This window comes from Aotus nancymaae, unplaced genomic scaffold, assembly GCF_030222135.1.
Source record: "Aotus nancymaae isolate 86718 unplaced genomic scaffold, 86718_ANA_hifiasm-v0.15.2.pri h1tg000007l, whole genome shotgun sequence".
Lineage (NCBI taxonomy): Eukaryota > Metazoa > Chordata > Mammalia > Primates > Aotidae > Aotus > Aotus nancymaae.
Window position 1 is genome coordinate 7017616 of NW_026988418.1, and position 27230 is coordinate 7044845.

Below are 27230 nucleotides of genomic sequence, written 5' to 3' on the forward strand. Positions count from 1 at the left end.
TGAAAGGAAGCTGGCACAGCTGCCGAGGACAGAGGCGGGAGCGGTGTGCTGGATGAGGTGGGGAGGCAGTCGAAGGGAGGGCATTTCATCCACGTTGAAGAGTTGTCTCCTAATCCAGCTCCATGGAAGCCATTCGAAGGTTTTCATGGGGGAGTGGCATAACCCCATTTGCGACTGCAGCGCAGAGATAAGATGGGAGAGGGGCAAAGCAGATGTAGTGAGATCAGTGAGGAGGCACTGCGGAGGTCCAGATAAGAGTTAACGGTGGCTTGGACCCGTGACGCATCAGTGGAGTGGAAGAGGAGGCGGCAGATTAGAGAGGGGCTCTGGAGGTAAAATGAACAGGATTCGGTGATGGTTCCCAGGATTCTGGCTTGCCTCTAGATGGACAGTGGGGCCACTGACTGAGACGGAGAACTCGAAAAAGGAGCCAGGGAGTGAAGCTCGGGAGGGAGGTCTTGGGCATGCTGGGGCTGAGGTGCCTTCGGGACACAGGTGGAGATGTTGACTAGGCAGCTGGCCGGGCTCCTCTTCGTCAAGGGCTTACACCAGAGGTTCCCTGAGGGAGAGTCATAAAGGTGTGACTCATCAGCAGACGGACAGTACTCAGTGCTGTAGGCATGGATGAGATCATCGGGGACAGAGTCCACAGGAAGAAAGGGAAAGGCCGAGGCATGGGCCTTGAGGGACGGAGCATTTAATGCATTGAGTGGAGGAGGATGACCCCGCCAAGGAGACCGAGAAGAAGACCAAAGAGTTAAGAGGCAAACCAGGAGAGTATGGCGTCAAGGGGGCCAAAGAAGATAGTGTTTGAAGAATGCAGTAGTCAAGAGGTCTTAAAACATGCGTGCTGAAAAAAAATGGCCTTCATATTTTAAGACATGAGATCATAGCACAAACATTGTGTTTGAGGGGAGATGCTGGGGGAGGAGAGGGTAAAAGCCAGATTTGACCAAATGTTGGATGAAGTGCATAGGAATGCCATCATGGCAAACAGAATACTCTCATGAAAGAAGAGGTTGGGGCCAGGCATGGTAGCTCACGCCTATAATCCCAGCACTTTGGGAGGCCAAGGCAGGCAGATCGGTTGAAGCCAGGAGTTCAAGGCCAGCCTGGCCAACATGGCAAATCCCCTAAATCTACTAAAAAAAAAAAAAGAGCAAAAAACATTAGCCAGGTATGGTGGGATGCTCCTGTGGTCCCCGCTACTCGGGGGCTGAGACACAAGAATCCCCTGAACTTGGGAGGTAGAGGTTGCAGTGAGCCGAGATCACATCACTGAACTCCAGCCTGGGTGACAGAGCGAGACTCTGTCTAAAAGAAAAAAAAAATGAAAGAAAGAAAAAAGAAAGAAAGAAGAGAGGCCAGGAACTTAGGAATGGAAAACAAGTTTTCTGTACATCCTCACTTATAAATGTGAGCTAAGCTGTGAGTACGCAAAGGCATACAGAGTGCAATGATGGACTTTAGAGACTCAGAAGGAGGAGTTTGGGGGTGGTAAGGGGTACATATTGGGTACAATGTTCACTACTCAGACGACAGATGCACCAAAATCTCAGAATTCACCACTATATAATTCATCCATGTAACTAAAAAACACCTGTACTCCAAAAGCTATTGAAATTTTTGAAATGTAAAAGAAAGAAAAGGGCAAGTGTTGCGGCTCACATCTGTAATCCCAGCACTTTGGGAGACCAAGCTGGAAGCATCATTAGAGGCCAGGAGTTCGAGACCAGCCTGGGCAATATAGCAAGAACCCACCTCTACAAAAAATGAGATAAACAAAGAAAGTTGACGGAGAAAGGGAGCAGAAAGACAGGAGGGGGCGGCAAGGGGGCTGGAAGAAAGCACGCAGGGAGTAGTTTTATGGATGGCTCCAGTCGAGGGTTGGGGGTGGTGCTCAGGGAGGGCAGGGACAGTGGATAGGTGAGGGACCTGAGCAGCAGGAGGGGCTAGGGAATCTAGGATTGGCAGAGACACTGGCCTGAGAGAGGAGGAGAGTGCTTTCTGTAAGGCAGCAGGAGAGAGGGCAGATGTGGGGAGGTGTATGAATGTGCTAGTGGAGAGCTGGGGAAGTTCTGTGGTGGCTTTAATCCTCTCTATAAAGAGGTGGCAAGGTCCCATCTGATAGCGAGGGGGAGATGGGCTGGCTGAAGGTGTAAAGAGATTGGGGAGGGCTGGAAGTATCGTTTACAGAGAGTGGGGTTCCAAGCTGACAGGAGAACTGTGCAGAAGGCCCCTATGCAGTGGGTGGCCCCGCTGTAAGGGCACATCTGTCTGACCTGTGGAGTCATGAGTTTGCTTGAGCACAGCCCTGTGACGGCAGACAGGAGGGCTCATTCAGAGCTGGCTTTTTGCCAGACAGATATGATAAAAAGGCAGAGAGGCCACAGGGCTTGGGGTATTGACAAGAGTGTTATTAAAATGTTGGACCTTGGCATCTAAGTTGGACCAGGAGAAAAGTGAAAAGGAGAGAGCTGACACACTAGGAAAACATGAGGTCACCAGCAGAGAGATCTGATGAGATGGAGCAGCGATCGTGAGGTAGAGGGAGCAAGGTGGGAGTATGAGAGGAACAGTTTGGGAAAAAGACAAGGCCCAGTGTGGGACAATTAGAGAGTGGCTTGGGCAGCCTTCATGGGTCTGCCATTATGATGAGAGGTCCAGGAACTATCTGTCTGCACGGGTGCTGAAGTGACCCAGGCTGATGGCAGGGAGTAGCAAAGGCCACTGAGGAGCCCACTAATCTGGAAACAGGCCCAGCCATTGGCTGTAGCAAAATAGAGGGGAAGAGTCATTACATCAAGAGCAACATCAGGCCAGGCTCGCTGGCTCACGCCTGTAATCCCAGCACTTTGGGAGGCCGAGGTGGGCGGATCACTTGAGGTCAGGAGTTCAAGACCAGTCTGGCCAACATGGTGAAACCCCGTCTCTACTGAAAAGACAAAAACTAGGTGGGCATGGTGGCAGGCACCTATAATCCCAGCTACTTGGGAGGCCGAGGCATGAGAATCGCTTGAACCCAGGAGGCGGAGGTTGCAGTGAGTTGAGATGGTGCCACTGCACTCCAGTCTGGGTGACAGAGCGAGACTTGGTCTCAAAAAAAAAAAAAAGAAAAAAAAGAGCATCATCAGTGAAAGCCAGAAAGCAGAGTTGTGGTGGGTTGGGGATCAAGTGGGAGATGGAGAAACAGAGGCGTCCTGTAGAAATGACTCTTGGGTTTGTGGGGAAGGAGAACAGAGAGGCACTCGGGTCTCTTCTACCCTGGAGAGGGGTATGGGGCCAAGGGAGGGAAGTTTTTTTAGGATGGAAGAGACATGCGCATGAGCAGATGGGAATGATATAGCGAAGAGGGTGCAGCGGATGGGGGTGGAGGGCAAAGCTTAGATGCACCGGAGCACCCTGACCACAGGGGAGGCAGAGCGGAAGGAGGACAGGTGTGTGGCTTTGCGGATATAGTAGTGGGAGATGAGGCAGTCCTCCTGTGGTGGCTTCTGTTTTCTCAGGAAACAAGAGGTGAGGTCATCAGCAGAGTGTTCATTGAGAAATTAACTCCTGTATCATTCCCCCCGACGCCCATGTGACTCATCAGGAAGAAATGAAAGTCATCAGCCAGGGCCAGGCACTGAGGCTCATGCCTGCTGTAATCCCAGCACACTGGGAGGTCGAGGCTGGAGGATCTCCTGAGCCCAGGAGTTCGAGATCAGCCCGGGCAACATGATGAGATTTTTGTCCAAAAAAAAAAAAATTTTTTTTTTAATTAAAAAAGCATTAGTCAGGTTTTTGTGTTCCAAGGCCTGGACCTTTTTTCTCCCACCTCATACCTGAGAAAGTAAGCAGGCTGTTTTGTAGTTCCTGTGCCTGAGCTAAGAGGGAGAACACCACTGTGTCTTGGGGAATTGATTCTTTGGCATAGAAGAGAGGGGCAGAGGAACAGGCATTCTCCATCCCACCCTGATGGCCACCACAAGAAAGTGATGCGAAATCCCAAGGACTAAGGGCTGCAACTGTGGGGCGTGTGGGAGAGCCCCTGTTGAAAGAGCTGGGGTAGAGGGAGTAGAGGGTTATCTTCCCAAGGACCAGGTTGGACAAGTGAGGCCCTGCAGATGGGCAAAAGATAGTAGAAGCCCTGTGACAGTGACCACGGATGTCTGCAACAGCAGCAGCAGCAGCAGCAGCCTGAAAAATCCTTCCACCTTTCTTTTTAAGGCTGTGGAGCACGGACTGACCATCTCTGGGACTGTACAAACCCCTGGAGTTCATGGCTGATTGGAGGGAGGTGAAGGGTAGCCATGAGTGATAGGGAAATCTTGCTGATCTGGTGGATAGAGACTCAAGCTGAATTTAATTTGGTTTAGACCAACTAAGGGATGACTAAGAGGTGTATTTACGTCATGAGTTTGCAGAGAGTTTCCACTGGGCCCAGGCCCTGGACAAAGGGTGAGCAGTGAGTGGGAGCTGACATCTGGCCCTCTCCTCACCCTGCACCCTGGGGCTGGAACACAGCAGACACAGAATGACCACGTGGTACCACTCGGCCTTCACAGATGAGCACAAGGACATCCCTCCCCCCAGGCTAGGAGCAGGGCAGCAGGGCAGCCCCACAGTTTGGCAATCTGGACAGAGCCTTGGCTCTTCTCCTTTAGTAGCTATCTTGCTCTCGCAGGCCCGGCCACCTGAGCTTCTCATCCATGTGGCCTCAGCACCTAGGCCTCTGGTTTCATTACCTTGGATTTGTATCTAGTTCCAGATGCCATAATGCAGAGATCTGGGCAGACTGCTTACAGGCATTCTCTTGCCCTGCCTCGGCAAACACTTTGCCACATGTGGGTGAATGAGAGGGCAGACACTGATGGGTTAGGATTCTGAAACCCCTGTGATCCTGTGGGGTTTGGAGCAAGAGCCTGGCTGGCACAGCAGTGAGCACGTCTGCTAACTTCAACCACAGGAAGCCAGGGGTCCCAGCTCCCCTACCTTCCAATACAGTGCTCACTAGGCTTGGCAGCGCGAGGCAGAGGGAACAGGGATGCCAGAGCGTCAGGACTACCAAGGCCCAGGCTAGCAGGCACACAGGCTAGCAAACACCACGAGCCCCTCTTCTAGTGCTTGCCGGGGCCACAGAAGACTGGGGCTGGACGAGCTCTAAGACTTGGTCAGGGAACTGTTCCTTCACTTGGTCATTTATGTCTGATAGTTCCTTGAGCATAGATAGGAAAGTCAATCTTCATTCCTTTAACAAATATGTATCAAGTACCTATTGTGTGTCAGGACCCTGTGCTGGCCACTGGCATATGACAGGGGACAAGGTGGACTCATTTCTCCTGACTATGAGAAACCTGCTATCCACAGGTGGGGAAGACAGGCAGTGGTGACAGCCAGGATGGCTTCCTGGAGGAAACAATGGCTCCCAACAGGTACAGTTGACTCTGAGGTGCCAAAACTTCACTAAAGGTAAAGCAAGTTTTTTTTTTTTTTTGAAACAGAGTCTGACTCTGTGGCCCAGGCTGGAGTGCAGTGGAGCAATCTTGGCTCACTGCAAACTCTGCCTGCCAGGTTCAAGCAGTTCTCCTGCCTCAGCCTCCCAAGTAGCTGGGATTACAGGTGTGGCCATCACACCTGGCTAATTTTTGTATTTTTTTTTAGTAGAGATAGGGTTTCATCATATTGGCCAGGCTGGTCTCGAACTCTTGACCTCAGGTGATCCGCCCACTTCAGCCTCCCAAAGTACTGGGATTAGAGGTGTGAGCCACGGCACCTGGCCGGTAGAGCAAGTCTTGAGGGGCATTATATTCTGACTGCATGCAAGAGAAGTTAGGACCAGTTTGGCCTTGTGTGTGTGGACTGAAACCCAAAAGCCAGAAACCCTCTGCATGTGTCCCTCATGGAGCCATGTGGTCTCTAGTTTCTATTTTTCAAAATTTGGAGGACTAATGACTGATTGGACAGTGGTGCAGGAGGGAAGGTCTCTGCATGTCAGTGACTAAGTGGCTGGGAGGCTACTGCCTGAGACGGGGAGTATTGAAGGTAAGCAGATCTGGAGTGGGAGGGACAGAGGAGGCTCTTAGTTAAACGGATCTGGAGCTCAGAGGAGGGCCTCAGACTGGAGATAGAGACTTGGAAGTCATCGGCGTATGTTTGGTAGCAGTCAAGGTGGTCCACGGGAAAGGGGCAGAGCAGGAGAAAAGAGGAGGCCTAGGCCAGACTCCCGGAAAAGCAGAAGAGGAGGTGGTAAAGGAATCGGAGACAGTGGCCAGTGAGGAAAAGGGTGGGCCAATGAAGCCAAGGAAAGGACTGTTTTAATAACTCAGCAATGAGCAGGCTGAAAAGTATACTTTAAAAATTTGGGGGCCAAGAGGGAAACTCTAAATCCTCAAAGTTCTGGAAAAAAAAATGCTTAAAGATGCAGAAAAATTGCAATACCTCCCCCATGGTACACCAAAATTACCAATGGTGAAAAACCACTCACTGGAATTATTCATTTTTGATCTGTTTGTCATCCAAACCAAATTGTTTGTCCAGAATCGCTGGAGCCGGTCCCATCCCCTCCTCACACACCAGGGGGCGCACACGCACTGTTTGTGAATCCAAGTTCAGGCCAAAAACAGGCAGTGAATCAGGTGGTCACCAGAACTTGATCCCTCAGCCCAGATCCCTGAACACTGCAGCAACCTTGCCCTGCACATGACCACGTGATCCCTGAATCCAGGCACCTCAACAATCTCCAAACTTCATTTCTCCCCTGACTCCAAACTCACAGGGTTATCAGAAAGAACCCACAGAAGAAACCCCACAGAGGAGAAACCTCATCTCTTCTCCTGCTCAGTTGCCTGACCCAGGGCAGTGGGGGTAGGTCCCCCATACTTCGTAGTGAAACCTAGCAAGGTCGGGGTAGACAGGAAAGAGCTGGTGTGGCTTTGGCTGACTCTTAAGTGGTTGTAGCATGGATTGGGTGGGGCGGGGTCTGGAGGCAGGGGCTCTTGGGTTGGAATTCATCAAATCCCTCTGATCAGTAGGTCTTGGAATAATCTTCAGGTAGTTTATTGGTTTCACCTGGAAGTTTCTAGGGTCATCATTTGAGTTTGGTATGAGGAGTCAAAACCTCAATCCTGAGATTTAAATTAGGCTTGGAGGGCATTATCACGTCTTTAGTTCAGAGGCCAATGTAAAGTTCACAGTTGGAACTGGTATAATATTGGGGTATTAGCCAGCCTCTGCTTGGGGTCGACACTGGGTCAGAGAAGTGGAGGGTGAGCATGAGGATGAAGGGGCTTTGTGTGGAGTTTCTGCAAAGCTAGTCTCATTTTGGGTTCCAAGATTATTATTAAAGCTGTGTTGGTTTAGGGTCCTAAATGGTCTCAAGGTTGGGTGGGGTTTGAGGTCAGTATCTGTGTTTAGCGGTCCTTTTCTGGTGACCCAATCCCAGCTCTGGAATCGAGAATCCCAATTCAGAGTGTGATGGTTTTGATCTGGGAATGGGAGAGCAGTATTGGAGTTTTATGTAAGGCTTGGAGTTCAAAAGAGAGAGAATTGGGGTCCATAGCAAGGTAGCTTTTGGACTTTGGGGTTCATTTAGGGACTGGGGGCTGAGCATTGGTACAGGGTTCATTTAAGGTCCAGGGTTGGTGCCAGTGTCACTATCAAGGTTAGGGCAGGTAGCAGTAGAGGTTTAGAGTCAGAATTGGTATTTGGGATCAGTATAGAGGTTCAGAACAAAATTACTACTTGTGCTAATTTGGGGGCAGATTAAGGGCTTTAGACTCAATATTGGGTTTAAGGCAAGGTATGGGCTCAGTATCAGGTTCAGATCTGTATGGGGAGGAAGTGGGGTCCTAGAGTGGCATTAGGTTCATGCTAGGGCTGGGAGCCACTAGAAGGATCTGGACGTAGTATCTGAGTTTGAGCTGTCCATGTTCATTATTGGGGTTCAGGTTCAATATTGACGTTCCGGTCGGTTTCGACTTGGCGTTGGGTTGTGGCCTCTCCAGGCCTCCGCGGCTCCGCGGCTCTACGAGCGAGAGTGCACGAGGGGAGGGGCGGCTCCGGGGGCGCGCACGGCAGGGGCAGGGGCGCGGGCGCGAGCGCGAGGGGAGCGCGCGGCTGGAGCTGGCGCGGGAGCGGCGGGAGCGGTGGCGGCGGCGGCAGAGGCGGCGGCTCCAGCTCCGGCTCCGGGTCGGGCTCCGGCTCCAGCTCGGGTGGCGGTGGCGGGAGCGAGACCAGGTGGAGGCGGCGGCGTCAGAGGAGTGGGAGCAGCGGCCCCAGCGGCTTGCGGGGGGACATGCGGACCGACGGCCCCTGGATAGGCGGTGAGTGACCCCCGGGCCCCCCCTCAGCCCCCTCCGCACCCGTCCCCTCCCGGTTCTCCTTGCCCTCCCCCGGCGTCCACCAAGCTGAGCTGGGGGCGGTCCTGAGAGGACGAGGGCGCCGCTGAGGCCGGGCCGCGCCCCCACCTGCCGCACCCGCAGCCTCGGCGAAGCCCCCCCGCCGCGCCCCAGCCTGGCGGCTCCTCCCCGCTCACCCCGCGGCAGACGCGCCCCCAGTGCTGCCGGCTGGCTGGCTCCCCGCTGCCCCTCGCCGCCTCCCTCTCTCTCCGCCGCACCTTAGCCGCAGCCCGCGCCCCCCCCCAGTGCAAAGTTTCCCGTTTGGGTTCTTGCTCCCCCTCCTCGGTCCCGCCTAGTCCCCTCTTCTAGCGCGGACGCTCTCCGGGGGCGGCCCTTAGCCCCCCCAGCCCTCGTCTCCGGGCGGGTCCAGGCCGCGCCCCCGCCCCCGCCGCACAGGCGCCCCCTCCCAGCCGGCGGGGGATCCGCAGCCGGCGCGCCCGGGTCTCGCTCGCGGCCCTGGCGCACGTGCGGTCCCGGGCTGCGCCGGGCGCGAGTTTGGAGCCCCCCACCCCCCTTGTTCCCGAGCACGGGGTGGGGAGGGGCCGGGCAGGCTGTACCCGCCCCTACCCGGCTGCAACGCCCTGGAGGCCCAGGAGCGACCTGTCCCGTGAGGACGTGGCCAGTCGGACCCGCTCCGAAAGTTCACTCAGTGGCTGCCCCGCGTCCCGTCCCGTCCCGTCCCGTGCCGGCTCCCCATCGCCGAGCCCACGTCGCTGTCTTGACTGCTTTCTGTTTTCCTCGGCATCTCGGCCTCCCCGTGTCAGTTCCTCCCAATCTCACGCCCCTGCAATCTCACGGTCTCTCCGGCTGTCTCCGTTCTTTCTCCCCAGGTCCCTCTGTTCTTTCTCTCCAGGTCTCTCCGTTCTGTCTCCCTGGGTCATCTTGTTCCCTGTCCCTGAGTCTCCCTGTTCTCTCCCCTTGGGTCTTTCTGTTTCCTCTCCCTGAGTCTCTGTCTCCCTCCCTAAGTCTCTCTGCTTCTTGTCTTTCACCCATCTCTTGGTGTCTCTGTACCCTCTGTGCTAGGACCCCCCCCCCCACCTATTTCTCTGGAATGCTGCCCCTCTGGTTCTTCCACCCCCGGGGAGGAGGGGCTAGACTTTCTCCCCATTTCAAGCCCCCCTGCCCCCCAGTGCGGGCCCCTGAGTTGGAGCAGGTTGGGGGTGGGGAGCGCAACCTGCCTGAGCTGTGAAATGGGGGAGGGAGGCTGACCCAGCCTGGGGGTTGTCTGGGATCTCCCTGAGGGGCTACAGCGCTGGGCCAGGAGGCTGGATTAGGAGTGCTGATGAGGAAGGCTCCACTTCTGAAGGAACAAGGGCCGGGATCCAGAGCGACCTGGTGCCGGATCTGTACTGAGAATCGGGGAAGTGCACTGGGGTGAGAGGCCTAGAAAAGGATGCGGGGTGGTGGTTCCAGGTGGGTGCTCGTGGGGAGGGATCTTCTGAGAAGGGAAGATCTGGTGGGGGATCCTTTGGGAGGCTTCGGGGATCTGAGGGATCCAGAAGAGAGTTCTGACAGGCTATCTAAGGAAATTTCTGTGCTTAGCTCCTTATTAACTCTTGCTTCAGGGAGCATGAAAATCCCTGTTTTTTTACTGATTATATGAATGAGCCTAGGGCTTCGAGAAAGCGCCGGTGTAACTCCCCAAGTACAGCCCCTACATTCTCAGCCCCAGGCACAGGCCACACTTGCCTTCATTTCCACACTCAGCTCACCCCCTCCACCCCCACGCACACTCCCCATTCAGCAGCTTTCTTGCCCCTGCTCGAATACCTGGGCCCACATGCCAGCCAGGGCTCATGAAATCTGTGCCTGCACACTCTCGCAGCACACCTGTGCACATGCACACTCATCCTTGTGCATTTTTATGTATGCACTTTCTTGCACATTTTACTTGGTCATTTTCTCCCTTATCATTTGAAATCTTTATAGTTCTTTTTTAGTTTCCTTTATAGTTTCCTTTTCCAACTTCTCTTCCTCTTCCCTCTTTCTTTCCTTTAACAAGAAAATTAACATAATTCCTTCTTCCACCCTTTCTTCCTTCCTCTTGCAACTACTGAAACCTCCCCTCTATCCAGCTTTGTGTGCCCTGTGCTGGTTGGCTTGGTGTACAGGGCTGCCAGGAGAGGAGGAGGGTTGGGTGCTGGTGAAGAAATTTGGCGGGGCAGAGTTAGACTGCAGCAAACGTAAACTAGCTACAAATCTATTATTCGGAATCGTATTGACATGCAGCAAAATACTAGCCCTGGCAGTTTGGGCACAGTCCACCCTTTTTCCCATCAGCCTGAACTATGGGAGTCTAGCTTTGAGAGTCCTCACTGGGGGTGGGGAGGAGGGGACCCAGACCTCCTGCAGTACAGATTGTGATACACTCCATGCCTCCTCCACTTTGCAGCTTCAGGCCTCAAAGAGGCCCCTTTCTCCCTGAGCTTCGATTTCACTCCCTGTAAAATGGGGCAGCTAATCTAACCCGGACTGGGTCCCAGGGCTGTTGTAAGCATCCAAGGGAACTGTGTGCAGTGCATCGTCAGCAGTGGCAGTCCCTTCCCATGTGACTGACACTGCTGTGTGCTTGGTCCAAGCTCGAAGCCAGGGCTGTGCCCTCGAGAAGCTCATGGTCCCCGGGGCAGCAGGTTGCACCATGGGAATGCAAAAGCAATTCAGTTACCTGTCATTGATTACTAACGGTGTGCCAGACCCTGGGGTTGGCACTTTCAGCCTGGCTGCCTTAGCTATGTAGAAGAGGCAGCCCACCCCTAAGCTTCAGGCATCTGCTCAGCTAAAGCAGCTGCAGTTCTGAGTTGGGTTAGAAGATTGGAAGAGTTCCGTAAGAGACGCGAGAGTTCAGCGATCAGGGTGAGATGAGTCCCAGAGGAGACCAAGAAGGAGTGATCTGAACTGGGTTTGGAGGGATGAATAGGAGTTTAAAGAAGAGAGAAAGGACTTGAGGTAGATAAAAGCCAGTATGAATACAGACTGGAGGTGTTGTCTCTTGTGAACTACTCGGAGATCACAGAGGGGCTTCAGTGCCCTGTTACGTACCTATGATTTTACTCTGAGAACCCAGAGAAAAAACACCAAAGGTTTAAAGCTTGGGCGGGGAGGGTGGAGTGTGCTGTGGTTGGGTTTATGTTTCCAGAAAATGCTCTGTGGCCGTGAGAAAGGGATGGAGACAGGATGCCCAATGGGGCAGGAGGGTGCAGGTAAGTGAGGTGAGAGAAGATGCTGGCTTTGATAGGTGGTAGCATGGAGCTATGTTGAAGGCGCACTGGTCAGGACACAGTGATTTACTGGATGTGGGAGTGAAGGAAAGAAAGAGGAAGGAGTTCAGGTTCCTGGGAGTGGTTGGGTGAGCCTTCACTGAAGGCCCTGAAGCTTCACTGAGTTAGGGACTTGGTGAGGAGGGGCAGAGAATAAGCTCTGTTGGACATGTGGCCTTTGAAGTACTTGGGGCATTCGGGCTCAGTGGGGGAGGAGCATCAAGAAGGGGCTTTGGTGTGAGGGTATGGGAAGGAAATGTGGGCCAGAGAAAGAGGAGCAAGAGCTATATGAGAAAGCATAGAGTTACGCAGATCGAGAGAAGGTCACCTCCAACAGTGGTGAAGAGCTGAGTTTTATACTGCTAGGACTGGACTCTGTTTACTAGCAGTGTGACTTTAAGCTAATGACTTAACCTCTCTGAATCCATTTCCTCATTTGTCATATGATTATAAAAACCCGTGCCTTACAAGGGTTGTTATGAAGATTAAAGTTAGTATGCATAAAGTGTGCTTAGCACAGGGCTTGGCATCTAGTGAGCACAGTTATCTGTGTTTGCAGTTATTGTAATCATCCTCAACCGGGGTGGTGTAAACGCACCCTCCATCAGGGATCACATGGGGTTGCCTTTAATAAACAGATGACTGCTAAGGTTAGGATACCTGTCTGCCTAAGGTAGCTGCAATTCTGAGCTGAGATGAGTAGGTTGAGGAGCTCAACAAAGGGGGTGCCCAGCCCCCATTGTTATCGATGGGATCGTGTGTGTTGCTCAGGTGTTTGACTTTCAGGAGGGTGGGCGTAAGAAGACTAGAGGTGAGGCCCTACAGAAAACACTGTACGTTTAGGGTAGGCAGAAGGGAATTTTGAGTAGGGGCAGCCTTGGGGTGTTGAGTTCTCCATTTCCTCCCACCCTGCTTGGGCCCTGGGCTTCTTCCAAGGTTCTTTCTACCAGCATCTGCCTCTTTGGTCCAGATGCACCACATCTCTGTGTGACAGTGACTTCTAGGTGTGAGAATTCCGGTGTTAGCTCCTTAGCAGTATTCTAGCTGCTGTTTCTGGGGACTGTTCTGGTGCAGCCACAGGGGCTTTCTGGGGGTTGCTCGAGAGGGCAGTTGTGCCTGAATTCCCCTGGATATCATCGACTTGCTCCCGACCCACTGTCAGGCCAGGTTTCAGGCCTGGCAGATGATGGGGAACTCTGCTGGGGCCAGCCCTGGGTTGTTGGTGCCAAGGGCTTTCTTTCTTGATATTCATCATGACTGTGGACTTCATCCCTTCTGAGGCCTTTCTAGGGGCCAAGCAGTGTGATTTCTTTCTTTTTCTTTCTTTCTTTCCTTTCCTTTTTTTTTTTTTTTTTTTGAAACAATCTCACCCTGTTGCCTAGGCTGGAGTATAGCGGTGTTGTGGCTCACTGCAGCCTCCACCTCCCAGGCTCAAGCAATCCTCCCACCTCAGCCTCCTGAGTAACTGGGACTACAGGTGTGCACCACCACACCTGGCTAATTTTTGTATTTTTTGTAGAGACAGGGTTTTGCCATGTTGTCCAGGCTGCTCTTGAACTTCTGGGCTCAAGTGATCTGCCTGCCTTGGCCTCCTAAAGTGCTGGGATTACAGGGGTGAGCCACTGTGACTCGTGACTTCTAACTTGGGTCCTGTACCATTCAGGCCCTTTCTGAGTAGCTTTCTAATCGACTTTCCGGGTGTCAGCACTGGCTCTGTTCTGGGGGTCTATCTGGTTGTCCTGATTGTTCTGGGCTCCCTCCCGACGTGAGTGTAGAGTGGTTCTGGGAGCTGCTATTGGTGAATCTGAGTCTTTATTTGGTTGCCTGATAGGTTGTTTTGAGGCCACTTTGATCCCAGACTGATGTGGCTCAAACTTACGGTGTAGCTCTTCTAGGATCCTACTCTTGTGCTGTTGTGTGTGCCTCAGGGTCTTTGCAAATGATTAGTCTTATAAAATGGCCCCTGGCCACTTTGGGTACACACCTCTTTCCAAGTGTGGCTTCTGCTCCGTGTAGGGCCTGTCTCAGTCTCCAAGCAGGAGACCCTGCTGTGGTCCTGGGTGTGGCAGCAGCGCCTGGCCAGCTTGGGGGTTCCCATTCCCTGGTTCCCTGCCTTGGACTCTGCCACTCTGCCCAGGGTCTCTGCGTAATGGTGCAGCCAAAAAACTCACTTGGATACCGTGAGGCCCTGCGGGCATCTCTAGACAAATGGGCCTTTAAGTCTGGGGCCTGGAAGCTGGTTTGTCTGGCCAGACCCGCTGGGCAGCCTGTGTGCTGGAGGCAGCAGCACTGGAAACTGGAAAAACTCAGCCTGGGGAGCAGGGAGGGAAGCGAGCAGAGGTCCTGCTGCACAGTGCTGTGGGTTCTGGTGCAGGTAGGTGGGGCAGTGGAGGCTGGGTCGGAGAGCTGGCAAGGGCCATCTTGGGTCAGCTGGGATGGCCTTCAGTTGGTGAAACACCCCCATATTGGCAAAGGTGGTTAGTGCCACTTGAGGGTAATTGCCAGGTGCAGAGGTGTGTCCTTGATTTCATGATGAGGGTCAGTCTTGGGTCGGTGAGGACATTCCCTTGCCCCTCCCAGCCCCCAGCCATGGTTTCTTTATGTCTGTAATAAGAGAAGCCAAGGTGGCAGAGTGGTGTGGGGCCAGATCACTGTGCGTGTGGGGCCTTAAGGTGAAAAGCCTGTTGCAAGGTGCAGCTTGCATCAAGTAGGCCAAATAGCTGAGCTTCGGTGAGGTGGTGATGAGGTGGTGTGGGTGTGTCTGACCCCCACCCCCACCCAGGATGGTGCCCACGCTGGTGGGGGCTCAGTAATGGCTCTAGAAGGAAGGGGCTGGGCTCTGTCACTGCGTGTGTGCCAGCGGAGGAGGCATCCAGGGGCACACCTTTATTTTAAAAATTATGGAGAAGCAGAAAGTCAAAAATAAATATTGCTTCTGAAGCTTCTTTGAAGATTGGCATGTATGTTGGGGTGTGTTCTTCCTGGCTGGGCTGTTTTCTTTGAACTCATTCATGCATTCATCCACTCATTCAGTGTATGTTGACTGAGCACCTACTATGTGCCAGCTGTCTGCCAGGTGTGGGGATATGGAGATGAGCTGGGTAGCCACAGCCCATGCTCCTACCAAGCTTATGGTAGTGACTCAGTAATTGTAAAAATACATCAGTAGTCATGGTTTTGGTCACTGCTCCAAGCCAAGGTCCAGGCATGTAGTGTGGGACCTTGTGGAAGGCTTCCCTGAGAAACTGCCACGGGATCTGAGATCCAAGGGTAAATTGGCGACAACAACATGGGTAGCCTTCTCTAGGCAGTGGCATTCCGCACGGGCAAGGCTGGGAGACAAGAAGAAATTTGTTGGCACATTTGAGGATCCGAAGAGGAAGTTCCCATTCTGGCAGGAGGAGAACACGGGCAGGTAGGGCTGCAGAGATGGGAGGGGCCAACTCTGCTTGGGTCCAGGGTCATGCTGAGGAGCTGGGCTACAGATTCTACTGCTGAGGTCAGGGACTTGGTCTGTGTGGCTCACAGCTCTATGGATGGTGCCTGGAAGGATGCCCAGCACATAGTAGGTGCTCAGGGAGTATCAAATGAGTGAGGGCATAAAGGGAAAAGATGGACATTTTTACCAAATGGGGATGGTTCTCCATGAACATTTCCATAACCTGCTTTTTTTTTCCTGCATAAACAGCAAATTTTGAAAGTCTTTCTGTGTCAATACATATGCTGCTGTGATGAAATTCTTGATGTCTTCTCATGCTTTCCTTTCTGTCTAGGAAGGAGCGGAGGCCCCGGTGCCCTGCCCTTGGTGCTGATTGTCCAGCAAGAGTGACCGGGGTGAAGAAGTAAAGACCTGGTGAGTGTGCCCCAAGGAGTGGCCAGGAGCAGGGGTATACAGGGGTCCTGTGGGCCAGGCTGGGCAGCTTGGATTTTGATGCAGGGTCAGTGGAGAGCCATAGAGGGGGTGTCAGCAGGGGGCATGACATGATCCAATGTGCACTGGTGAGAGATTGTGGAGGCCTGGACCAGGGAGGGAGTGACAGAAGTGGAGAGAAGGGACATGAGTGCTATTTAGGGAGGTGGAATAGACAGGACATGCTGAAGGATTAAATGTGGGGCATGAGGGAGGGGAGGTGTCAAGGATGGTGCCTGAGTTCCTGGCTGGAGTTGAGTGGATGATAGAGGTGGATGGGGAATGACATACAGCTCATCAGCTACTGTAGGTATGAAATAGGCTTCTGGGTGACATCCTGGGACTTACACCAGGATCTGTCTTCTGCTTCTCCATTCACCACGTTTCTATAGAAAAGACTGCTCCCGTCGACTGTAGGTTGTGGTAGAAGGAGCATGGTGCCTGCAGGATCTGAGCATATCCTCTGCATCTCTTTGAGGTTCCCTTGTCCTCCTCTCTGTCTGTTAGAAGCACAGAGTGGGTGGGCTGGAGTTGCAGGGAATGAGATTGGAGAGTTGATTTAGCATCAGCATCATGGGCCTCGGATGTCAAGCTAAAGACTTTAGACTTTTTCCTGAGGGCAATACAGCAGCATTGAAGGTTCTTAAGCAGAGAAGCAATATCCATGCATTCATCTGTCCATTGCCCATCCCGTCATTCATTCATGGAACACTGTCTGAACGCCTGCTGTGGGATAAAGTGGCAAACAAAGTGCAGATTTGCATTTTTATGTGCTAAAACATGGTGTTGATCTGTGTGCAGGATGGGTTGGAAGGGACTAATTGGAGGCAGGAAGCCCACTGAAGAGGCAGGAAGTGATGAGGTCTTACTAACACCATGGCAGTGGGGATGGAGGCGGGACAGATTCAAACTTATTGATGGGTTAGATGTGTGGGATGAGGGCAAGGGAGTATTTAAGGAGGATTTGTGGGCTTGGCGACTGAATGATGGTGGTGCTGGCCCCAAGACTGGTCACTCTGGAGGAGAAGTGGGATTGGGGCAGATGAGTTCTGGTTAGGCCATACTGAGCTAATAGCTCGGTGGGCCTGTTCACCCTCTGTAAACTCCCCAAAGGCAGAGCCTGTGACTGTCTTGTTCATCACCCTCTCCACCGAGCATCTGGACGGCTGGCTGAACTAAGAAGGCTGTGGAAGAGATGGGTCTGGCCTGGGTATGGGAAAGAAATGTGCATGTCTTGGGTGTCTGCTGGGGTTCAGGCCCTGTGCTTGGTCAGATGAGCATTGGGGTTATGTAGAGAGTGCAGCAAGAAGGGCTGTGTCACAGGCTGGAAAGGTCAGATGGGGAGGGTGGGTATAGGGGACACCATGTGTCTCTTCGCCTCTCCACCCTCAGATGATGGTCTGACCTACCTTGAAGCCCAGTCTTGGCAGAAGAGGTACCTGAAAGTGGAGCCCTCTGTCCTCTGGGAAGGCCACTCACCTTGGGTACAAGGCCCAGGGTGCCCATAGGGGATTGGGTTCTGGGGCAAGGGCCAGGTCAGGCTCTAGTCTCAATTGGCAAAGGATATTGTCTCTGTTGGGGTTTCTCAGCCTCAGCACTGGTGACATTTTGGATCCGATAACCCCTTATTGTGGGGGCTGGTCTGTTACTGTAGGGTATCTGGCAGCATCCCTGGTTTCTTCCCACTAGATGCCAGTAGCATCTCCCCGCTTTCCCCAGTCTTGATAATCAAAAATGTCTCCACTTGTTTGTCATGTCCCATGGGGGCAAAATTACCCTGAATTGAGAACCTCTGGTCTACATCCTCTTGCTGCTTTCACTATACAGTACAAACCTGGCAAACTGAGGAGGGTCAATGGGGAAAATGGACAGTGATGAGCCACTTGAGCTGAGTTCTGAGTGAGTGGTGGGGGCAGGAGAAGAGCATTTTTCCCCATAGAGAGAACAGCAAGTACAGAAGCCTTGAGGCAGCAAAGTTGGGGAACATTAATCCAAGGGGACCCCAGCCCCAGGGGAAGGGGCCTGGAGGCTTAGAGGTTACAGCTGCAGGAAGATATCTCTGCTGGTCCCGTTTGGTCTTCTGCCCCCAGAGCTAGGCTTCTGCTGACTCTGCCACCTCCCAGTCTCTGTGATGCTCCTCCTCATCTCCCCCGCCAAATCTCCCCCTCCACTCCTCAGGGAGATGGAGAAGCTGAGAGCTACAACAGGGTGGGACTCAGTCCAGCTGGTGGGAGCCCTGACACCAGCTGTGGGAGGGCGGGCTGTTCCTGGCTGTGCTCACAGATTCTGGCCAACTGGCTGGAGGAGGGAAGGCGGCCTCGCCCTCTTCCCCACAGGCCACTCCTTCCCTGGGTTAGGGGTCCTGGCTGAGACTGTGATTTATTCCTGTCATCATTCAGTGGTTGGTTTGGTGAGAGTTGGAAACATGTTGGTTTTCCCTTCCCAAGTATAACAAGGCCTGTTTCCGCCTCCGCGGCGGCTGCTGCAGTGCCACGCGGTGAACTGTCCAGGACATGACAAAAGGGCTCGGTTAGCTGCCCACTGGTTAGAAGATGAACGGCTCTGAGCTCTTCCTGCTGACAGGCGCTTCCCGTTGCTCAAGCGCTGGCCTTTCCTCTTGGCCGTCTGCTCTGTGGGGCCCTGGATACCCCTCCTTCTGCTCCTGTCCATTTCTGGGCCCCAGGGTCCTGGTCTGGGGGGGCGAGGTGGGGGAGGCTGCAGGAACAGGTGGTATTTGGAGACTAATTAATATTTGTGAATAATAATGCATGACCAAGGAAAACAAATCAATCTGTGTTTGCATATTTATGAAGAGGACTCAGGAATGATCCCAGCTGTTCTCCAGGGGAACCCCCCATTGTTGGTGTCTCTTGGTTCCTTGGGCCCCCACAGAGGCTGACAGGGTGGTTAGGCTGGGCTGCATGGAGGTGACACGGCTTCTGTGTTTTATGACATGAATATTCTGTGATGTTCACATGCGAATGCTGTGGCTTGATCTAGTGCCTGCTTCTTCCTTTTCCCTCAAAGCAGTGATTCCCAGGCTCTTTGCTTTCACAAACTGATACAATTTCCAAAAGTACTCAAGGGCCAGACGTGAGGTTGGCAATTTTTTATTTTGCCAGGTAAAGACATTATAAAAAAACAACTGCTATCTGCTATCCCCATCATTTCATACCGGAAAGAACATTTTAACACCAAGGACAAAATTTGAAAATAAAGGACAGTTCTTCCCAAGAAAGGGCAGTTGGCAGCTTTACACTGACGTAGCAAAGGAGAAGGATATATTAAAACCATTCTGAATGTGGGAAAAATTGTGTCCAATTATATTCTGTAATATCATATGGTATGTAATTGTGTTCCTGCCCAAGTGTGTCAGCTTGGCAGAACCGATGGTCCACGGTGCAATTCAGAGACGAGGTTGAGCGCCCAAGTGCTCCGGCCTTGTTTTTATCTCGGTTGTTGAAAGCCTAGGCTCACCCAGCCATGCTGTGAAGTGGGTGCTCTGCTGTGAACACCGTTGGCATGGATTCACAAGGTGCTAAACCTTGCAGCTGCAACCAGGCTAACAGCAGCCCTGTTCCTCTCCCACCTTCTCCCCGCAGGTGACCCTGGGACTCTGGGGGCTGGTGTAGGGATAAGGTCTAGACTTGAGGCCAGGCCTTGGGAGCCAGGGCTGCTCTGCTCTGATGAGTGAGGCCCTGGAGCTGGGAGTGGCCTGAACCGCCTGACACCAGGGCAGGCTCTATGCCCGGAGTCTCGGGCGGGGGGAGGCAGCTTGCTCTCGCCAGGAGCTGGTGAGGGAGAGGCCCTGGCTCATACCACTGTGTGGTTGCCAGAGTAGTTGCCTGAGAATGTGTTTGTGTATGTCCCTTGTGTTTCCCCATCTCTGTGGACATCTGTGTCCTGTGTCCATCATGGACCACTGGCAGAAGCTCTCTGTCCTGCTTTCTGGATCTGAACAGTGTCCTGAGCACCCCAACCCAGATACACAGGGGTTTCCTGGAGGCCCCCGGTTGGGGGTAGGATTACCTGAGGACCAAGTTCTCTAACACCCATTGCCAGACTCTCATCCAAGCCTGTACCACATGGATGTCTATTCTGGGAGTTATACCCCTATGATGGCTATACTGGGGGCTCTGACCCCACCATAATGTCTGTAGCAGCAAGTTACACCTCTGTGATAATGTACAGGGAGGTGCACCCCGGTAATGTCCTTCTCAGGCAGCTACACTCCATGATGTCGGTGCCCTCTGTGTACACCACGTGATGTCTAGACCACACGGCTACATCTCCATGATGTCTGCACCTGAGAGTTACATTGCTGTGATTACTGTACCAAGGCGGCTACAGGGGATTAGGCCTCTGTTCATTGTACTGGGGAGCTGTATCCTGTGATGACTGTGCTGTGCATTTTATTTTCATAGCAGGGAAATATGGTTGTGCTGGGGGCCTGTGTCCCTATGAAGTCTGCCTGGTGGGTGTTACGTGCTTGGAATGCTTGTTCCTAGGAGTTAACTTCTGTGACTATTATATTGTTATACTTCATGATGCCATTACGAGGCCACTGTACCCTGTCCTTCGTTGTAATACTACTGTATTATATAAACTCAGGTATCTCAATCAGGGGCTACAGGATGGTCCATCAGGGGACCATACCCCCATGATGACCTGGCCTGGCATGGGATACCAGATGTGCTCACAGGCCCCGGGAGGAAGAGCCACCCATAGTCCACCACCTGATGTCCGCTGGGAAGGTGCTGTATTGTTGGCTGCATGTGGCACCATAGCGCAAGCCCAGACGGGGCCTTAGTAATGTGTGACCTCCATCCCAACATGGCCTTGCAGGAGTCATGTGGTCTCAGCCACCTCAGCTCTGGGATCATGGAGCAGACCCCCCCCCAGCTTGGTGTAAATGGGGCTGGACACCTCTCATGCCCCTTCGACATTCTTACTTTGGTGTTCTGCTCCTGACTCAGATTTTTGGTGAGATCCTGGGATAGGGGACAACTCCCCCCGTTTCCCTTTGTGTTTGGCCCCATCCCACTTTGAAGTCCTACCTGCTCTGTCCAACACCTTTGCTCACCTGCTGCCCTCTGACCTCATGACCTTTGATTATCTCAGTTGAAACAAGGGTTCAAATTTCAGAAAGGACCAGAGCCACCTTTGAGCCCTGCTCTTCCTGTTCACCTACCCTGTCACCTTGCAAATTCTCTTACCCTTGCAGGTCAGTGGGGACCTGGGTCTGGTCACAGCTCCGCCACCAAAGTCCATGGGTGTCACTGTAGGGCCCCAAGGCGTGCTTACTATCATGTACTTCCTGTTGTGTTCTGTCGTGTCTTCAGAGCATTCGTGAGGGATTGACCACGTCTCACCCCTCTGCCCAGAGCATGATGTGAGCAGAACTTGTGGGCACTTCCATACATCCCCTGATGCCCCAGGTGAGGGGTATGGGAGAGAGACCCTGGGGAGCTCAGCAGTGGGGCTGGGGAGCAATAGCAGCGTATCTCCCATGTATAGTGCAGCCACGCTAGAGGCTTCATCCAGGTGCCTGCAGGCATTCCATGCCAGGAGCCTTGGGAGTAAAGGCCTAGAGGCATTCAGCAAGTCCCAGCCGCTACTCGGTCTTTTCTGTGCATAGCTTCCTGCCTCAAATATCGGTCCTTGAGGTTCACACTCCATCCTCCCTACACTTGTTCAGCTCTGGGCTTCTGGGGCAAGGGCAGAAGAAGTGTGAGGTTTGAATTCTGGGGTCCATCACCCCCATTCCTGCCACCAGGGCCTCCCTGCGGTTTCTCTGTGAAGTGGGAAGGTGCCATGGGAATTGGGTAGGACGAGGGTGGCCAGGCAGGGCAGCAGCAGCTTGTCAAGAGCACGTCCTGGCAAGCTCTGACGGGCTGCGGCTTTGGCTGGACGCCTCTGATACCTGGAGCTCGTCTTCTGCTAACAAGCCTGTGTTCTGAGGCCTGTGCTTAGCGTGCTTGTAGAGTCTGGCCTCCCACCTTCTCCCTTCTGCTGGGGAGAGGAGGGGCAACGGGCTTCTTTCAGGGAGACTCCAGAGTCGGTCTGCTTAGCCCCTCACTGCTCCCTGTCTCTGTCTTGTCTCTCTGTCCTCTGTCCCACCTAAGTGTCTCTCTGACCCTGTTTCCCTGTCCTCATACGGGGCTGAGTTGGAGCTCAAGGTCTGGAATGGAGCACACTATACATCCTCTGGTCTCAGCTGCTCCCTGTACCCCCTACTCAGGTTTAGAGAATGGCCTGAAGGCCTCCTGCACTCTTTCTGCCTCCAGTGTGACTGTTGGGCTGTCCTTCTGGGTGTTGGGGAATCAGTGAGGAGCTTGGGTGGCCACTGGGGTCAGAAGGTCTAGGTGGTCATTGCACAGTCCAAGTAGGTGGGGTCTGTTGAACTAGGCTCTGGATGGTCAGTGAGGATGAGTGGGGGTCAGGAAGCAGCAGGGGTGGGCATTAGGGACACTGGTGACTACTAGCTAACTGGCTCTGCCCTTCTCTTCATTACAGGTTGATTGGCCTGGGCTGTGGCTGGCTGCGAAGCTAGAGCCCTGGATGGCCCCCGAGCCAGCCCCAGGGAGGACGATGGTGCCCCTTGTACCTGCACTGGTGATGCTTGGTTTGGTAGCAGGCGCCCATGGTGACAGTAAGTCTGACCCCTCAAGGTGCAGATCTCCCAGCTTGAAAGGTGGCATCCTTCCCAGCAGGACTCCGGAATGGGGACAGACCAGCTACTGGGAGAGACAGGATGGCCAGAAACCCTTTAGACCTTCTGTCCTAGAGAGCCCCACTGCTTGGAGAGTCTCTTTCTAAGGAATACCTGGGTACTTAAGAGCATCTTTAGGCACCAGAGCGGGGCAGTCTAATCGTGACCCTGTCTTTTGGGGCTGGGGTGAGACCTATTCTGGATTCATGTGGTCGTTGTGTGATGTGCCCGTGTGTGTGCTGTGTCCACTGTTGCAGATATGTGCTGAAGGCACAGTGTGAGCTACAGCCAGGGGGCAGCATGGCAGTGGGGGGGTGGCACACAGGGCATGCGTGCGGATGTGTGTCCAGGATGCCAGGTGTGTCCATAGGTCCAGGGAGGGTCAAAAGCAGGAACCACCAATAGCTCTTCCCCTAGGCTGGACCCTCAGGATCCAAGTGTGGGTATCTGAGCCCCTCCTTCTCCTTTCATGGGGACCTTCTAGGCAAAGTAACATCCCCGCAACCCCCAGCTCCTCAGCCCTAGAAATGGGGGAAAGATTGTGTTTGGCCAGCAGGAAGCCGAGCAACGCCCCTCTGTGTGTGTTTGTGTTGGAGTGGGGTGGAATTGTCCCCATCCAGATCCAACTCTGAACTTTGGTCCCTTTCCTGCTGCCCTTCCCCCTGCCTGGCACTCTGAGACTGGCCTCAGCCCGCCCCATCACCATGGTTACCACTGCTTGGTTACTGGTGGGAGGCGGGGCACAGGGCAGATTTAGCCAATCTGCAGGCTGAGGGGGAGGGGTGAGGTCGGAGCCAAGGTCCCTGGGGGAAGGGGCTGTTCCTGGCCTGTCCAGAACCCAGGGGTGATCCAGGGCCAACCCTGGGGTCAGTCCGTGGGTCAGCAGGCCATAGAGCTCCCCAGCTTGCCTCTGTATCTCTGGGCAGAGATCTCTCCCTTTGCCCCACCAGGGCTCTTTCTTCTAATGGCTTATTAATTATTCAGAGTGGGGTGATTCTGGAGTGGGGTGGGACTGGCGTGGCCCCGCCCTTTGTCCTCAGGTGCTGGGTCCTAGGTGGAGCTAGAAGGGAAAGGAGAAGGGTCATGGGAGCACCAGGTGCCAAAGAGAGGGCTGGGCAGGTGAGAGCAAGGAAGAAGACTGGTGGGGAATCACGTGGGGAAGTGGGGCAGGGGATCTCCAGGCCTGGCTGGAGCCTGCAGGGGCAGGTTGGAGTAGAAAGCCCTGTCAGGTGTAACCCCGGTAGTTGGCAGGAAGGTGAAGGCTTGTCCAGGTGTGGTCAGTAGCTCTTGGACATAAGTACTGTCCTTGCCCTCCACCCCCACCCCGGACACTCTCAGGGCCTTCAGACAGGAGCTCCAGGGCAGGAGGAGGATGGGCCAGCTGGGCTTCAACAGATAACACTTCCTGGGAGAAGAGCTGTCCTTTTCCTTCTGCCTCAGACCCAACACACCCCAACCTGTACCCCTCACTCTCATCCCCCAGCCTGCTGTCTTCCCGTGTTCCTCCCATGAAAGGCATTACCACCCACCCGGTCACCCAAGTCAGAACCTGGGCCTCCTCCAGCCTCCTCCTTCCTTCATATCCCACATCGAATCCATCACCAAGTTCCGTTGCTTCTACCTTCTGAATATCTTTGGAATGCATCCACTTCTCTCTGCCGCCTTCATCCAAGCCACCCTCAGCTCTTGCTTGGGCTTTTGCACGCAACAGCCTCCTGACAGTTACCCTGCCTCCAGTCTTTTCCTTCCTAATCCGTTCTGCATTCCAAAGGAAGAGTCATGTCACAAGGTGAAAACATCATCGTGTTACTCCTCAGTTTAGAATGCTTTCATTCCCTCCAGCCCCCAGGGTCGTAACCCTCCTCTAGGCTCTGCATTATCAAGCCTCTGTCAGCCTCATCCCTGGCTGTCCCTGCCCCCCACACACCCGCCATGCTGACTTCTCTCAGTGGTTCACCAATTCTTGGTAGGAATTGGTAGGGGCAAGGCAGAACAGTTTTTAAAGCAAAGTCAGGAACCTCCATGCTGGCTTCTTAGGAACCAAAGCCCAAAGACCAGATCTTGAAGGTAGAAAGCAGCTGAAGAAGCTGAAATCCTGCCTCATCCAGGTGGGGATTTGGGGGCTCAGGCTTTCTCCCAGGCAGAGAGCCATGGGACAGAGCCTGGGCTGGGGGTCATGGTGACTGAGCCCCAGGAGCCAGGGTCTGTCCCCTGGGCCTGTCTTACACTGCACACACTTCTGGATCTGTCCCTGCACTGTGGCCAGGCTCGGGCTGAGCTTGGGTGACTTCTAGCCAGGGGCAAGCAGCCATACATGGATAGGGCAGCTGTGGATGGTAGGGTAGGCACCCCAGAGAACTGACTGCTGGGGCAGTGAAGCACGGAGAGGACAAATGTGTTTCAATAGGCCTCTTAACAAGACAAATGAATGGGGGCCCTGGCCTCTGAGGGGAGTGGAGAGAAGGGGGTGGAGAAGCAGCTGCCAAGAGTTAGCCCAGAGGCCCCAGCAGCAGTGCCACGGCAGCTCCAGTGGAGATTTGGGCATGTACTGGGGCTGGATCTGCCACAGCGCAGCTTCCCCAGCCAGGGCTTCGTGGCTTCTCAGGAGGGGAGGTTGTGGGGCCAGAGGTGTCCTGAGCCAGGGCAGAGGTGTTTGCTGATCTCAAGTGTGTGTTGGGTGCCTGCCTTCAGACAGGACCTGCCGTGTGGAGGCACAGAGTTGTGAGCACTGCCCATAGGGTGTGCTGGGTGGGTGGCACTGACACAGGCCATGGCGGAAGCATCTTAAGAGGGGAGTTGGGAGGCTTCCTGGAGGATGAGTGGACCTTTGCTGATTGGGGGGATATTGCCTAATGAGGTGGGGTTGGGAGGAAGAAGCAGGAATGTGCCTGGCCTTCTCTATGGACTTCATGGGAGAGCCACGGTGAGAACCTGATAGAATGGGACAGAGGTGGGGTCCCAGGACCAGGTGGGAGTGAGACCCTGGTTTTGGCCCAATTACCCAGAATCCTAGGAGCCCAGAGCAGGATGCCCGCTGGCTGGAGGGGTAGGTGGTTAGAGGTGGGCAGAGGCCTGAGGAGCTGGGTGTGTGTCTGTTGTGTCATTTCCCTCCTCCCCAGAGCCTGTGGAGCACATGGGGTCTGTGGTGCTCTCCCCTTCCTTCTATGGGGGGCCCTGTCTAGACTCTGCTCCCTATGGGACTCCCAGCAGGTTTTGTTGCTTTCTCTCTCCGGGCCTGTTTTCCTGTTGCACAATGGGGATAATCACTCCTACTTGGAAAGGTTAGTTGAGGTCACATGGACCAGGAGCCTGGAACCTAGTGTGTGCTCCCTTTATCTGAGGCCATGACCTGGGGCTCTCACTCTGTCCCTGGGAACCAGGCTTGTCTCTGAGTGGGCTCCAGGTGGCACCAGGAGCAGTCACAGGAGCTCACGGAGTCCCAGCTCGTTAAGCTGCTCAGAGCCGGGAGATCTGCCTCTACAGAAGCTTCCTGCCCTGCCCTCACCAGCCCTCACTGCTCTGTGTCTGCCCACTGCTTCCGTGTTCTCTTTGTGTACATGTGTATGTGTACTCCATGGGAAAGGCACAGAATAACAGTCAGTCTCTCCACAGAAGAGCCTTGACAGTGGCCCAGTTTGACTGTCCCTGGGGCTGGACCCCTACAGCCTCCCTAGGAGGTGTGCAGCCCCCTCCTTCAGCCAGTTCCACTTGTTTCTTTCTTAGGCCACTTTCTCCTACCTTGCATGGGCTTGGTGGCCCAAGAATGTTGCTGGGCATACCAGTGGGAGCTGTGTTCAAAGGGCTGTGCAGCCCATGACCACTGTGTGTGTCGAGAAGGGGGCATGCTCTCGTGGGGTGTCAGGCCAGTTGGCAGTGGGTAACTGGCAGAAAGTCCCTCCTGGTGTGCTCTGGGGACACCCTGTTGACCCCATCTCAGAAGTTCTGTTCAGACCCTCACTGAACACCTGGTGTGAGTCAGGCACTGGGCTGAGTAGTCAAAGTAGCTTGGGACCTGACACTGGGATATGATCAGTGCTGGGATGGGAAGCCCCAGCACCTCCAGTCATGAGACACAGAGCAGGCTCCTACAGCAGCTTGGTGCGGTGGTACATTAGAGAGGGGCTGGGGTAGGCACGTACAAAAGCAGGGAGGAGCCCATGGGCCTGGCCTGTCAGGGTGGCCTGGGTAGTGGGTCCAAGCTGTGTGCTCTGCACAGTGCCAGGCCTGTACTATATAGTAGGTGCTCAAAAAATACTTGTTGAAAGAGTAAAGCCGGGTGTGGTGGCTCACACCTGTAATCCTAGCACTTTGGAAGGCCAAGGCATGTGGATCACTTGAGCTCAGGAGTTTGAGACCAGCCTGGGCAACGTGGTGAAACCCTGTCTCTACCAAAAATACAAAAAATTAGCCAGGCATAGTGGTGAGCGCCTGTGGTATCAGCCACTCGGGAGGCTGAGGTGGGAGGATTGCTTGAGAGGAGATGGAGGCAGAGGTTATAGTGAGCCACGATCATGCCACTGCACTCCAACCTGGGTGACAAACTGAGACCCCCTCTCAAAAAAAAAAAAAGAAAAAGACTAAAGAACAGTGAGCCTGAGAGCTTAGGAGGAGCACATTTCCGAGGGGAGCGTAGAGAGGAACGTCAGGCCTGTTGGTAGCTGAGGAGAGGTGTGGTCAGATCTGTACTCCCCAAAGATCCTCGCTGAACAAAAGGGGCAACGCCTCGTCTCTGGGGCTGTGTCCTGTGGATAGAGGTGGATTGGAGGGAAGCTGCGGGCGAGGCCTGTTTGAGGGGCAGGGCCTGCCTGCCCAGCCCCCTGGGCTGCACTGGGCCAGCCTGGCCGAGTCTGTCGGGTAGGCGGGCAGGTTACGGACTCCCCTCCAGCCTCCAAGGGAGGGGAGTTGTTCTGCCTCCTCGACAGCCCCAGGCGTTGGGCACAGCCCAGCCTCCCACGGCTCTCGGGCCCACCTCC

General features: G+C 54.0%; 1 protein-coding gene across 16 annotated transcripts in view; it reads left to right on the forward strand.

Annotated features, from left to right (window-relative positions):
- Positions 1-2401: 2401 nt before the first annotated feature.
- PTPRF (protein tyrosine phosphatase receptor type F) overlaps positions 2402-27230 on the forward strand; it is a 96514-nt gene continuing 71685 nt past the window's right edge. For 10 of the 16 annotated variants that reach the window (XM_021673344.2, XM_064372269.1, XM_064372273.1 and 7 more), the window contains exons 1-3: positions 8219-8303; positions 15409-15488; positions 22062-22197. In XM_021673344.2, the coding sequence (XP_021529019.1) occupies positions 22107-22197 (91 nt within the window). In that variant the 5' untranslated portion in view covers positions 8219-8303; positions 15409-15488; positions 22062-22106. Of the gene's footprint in view, positions 2545-8116; positions 8304-15408; positions 15489-22061; positions 22198-27230 lie in introns of those variants that run through there. The other 6 variants (XM_021673350.2, XM_021673351.2, XM_021673358.2 and 3 more) reach the window with 3 other exon arrangements.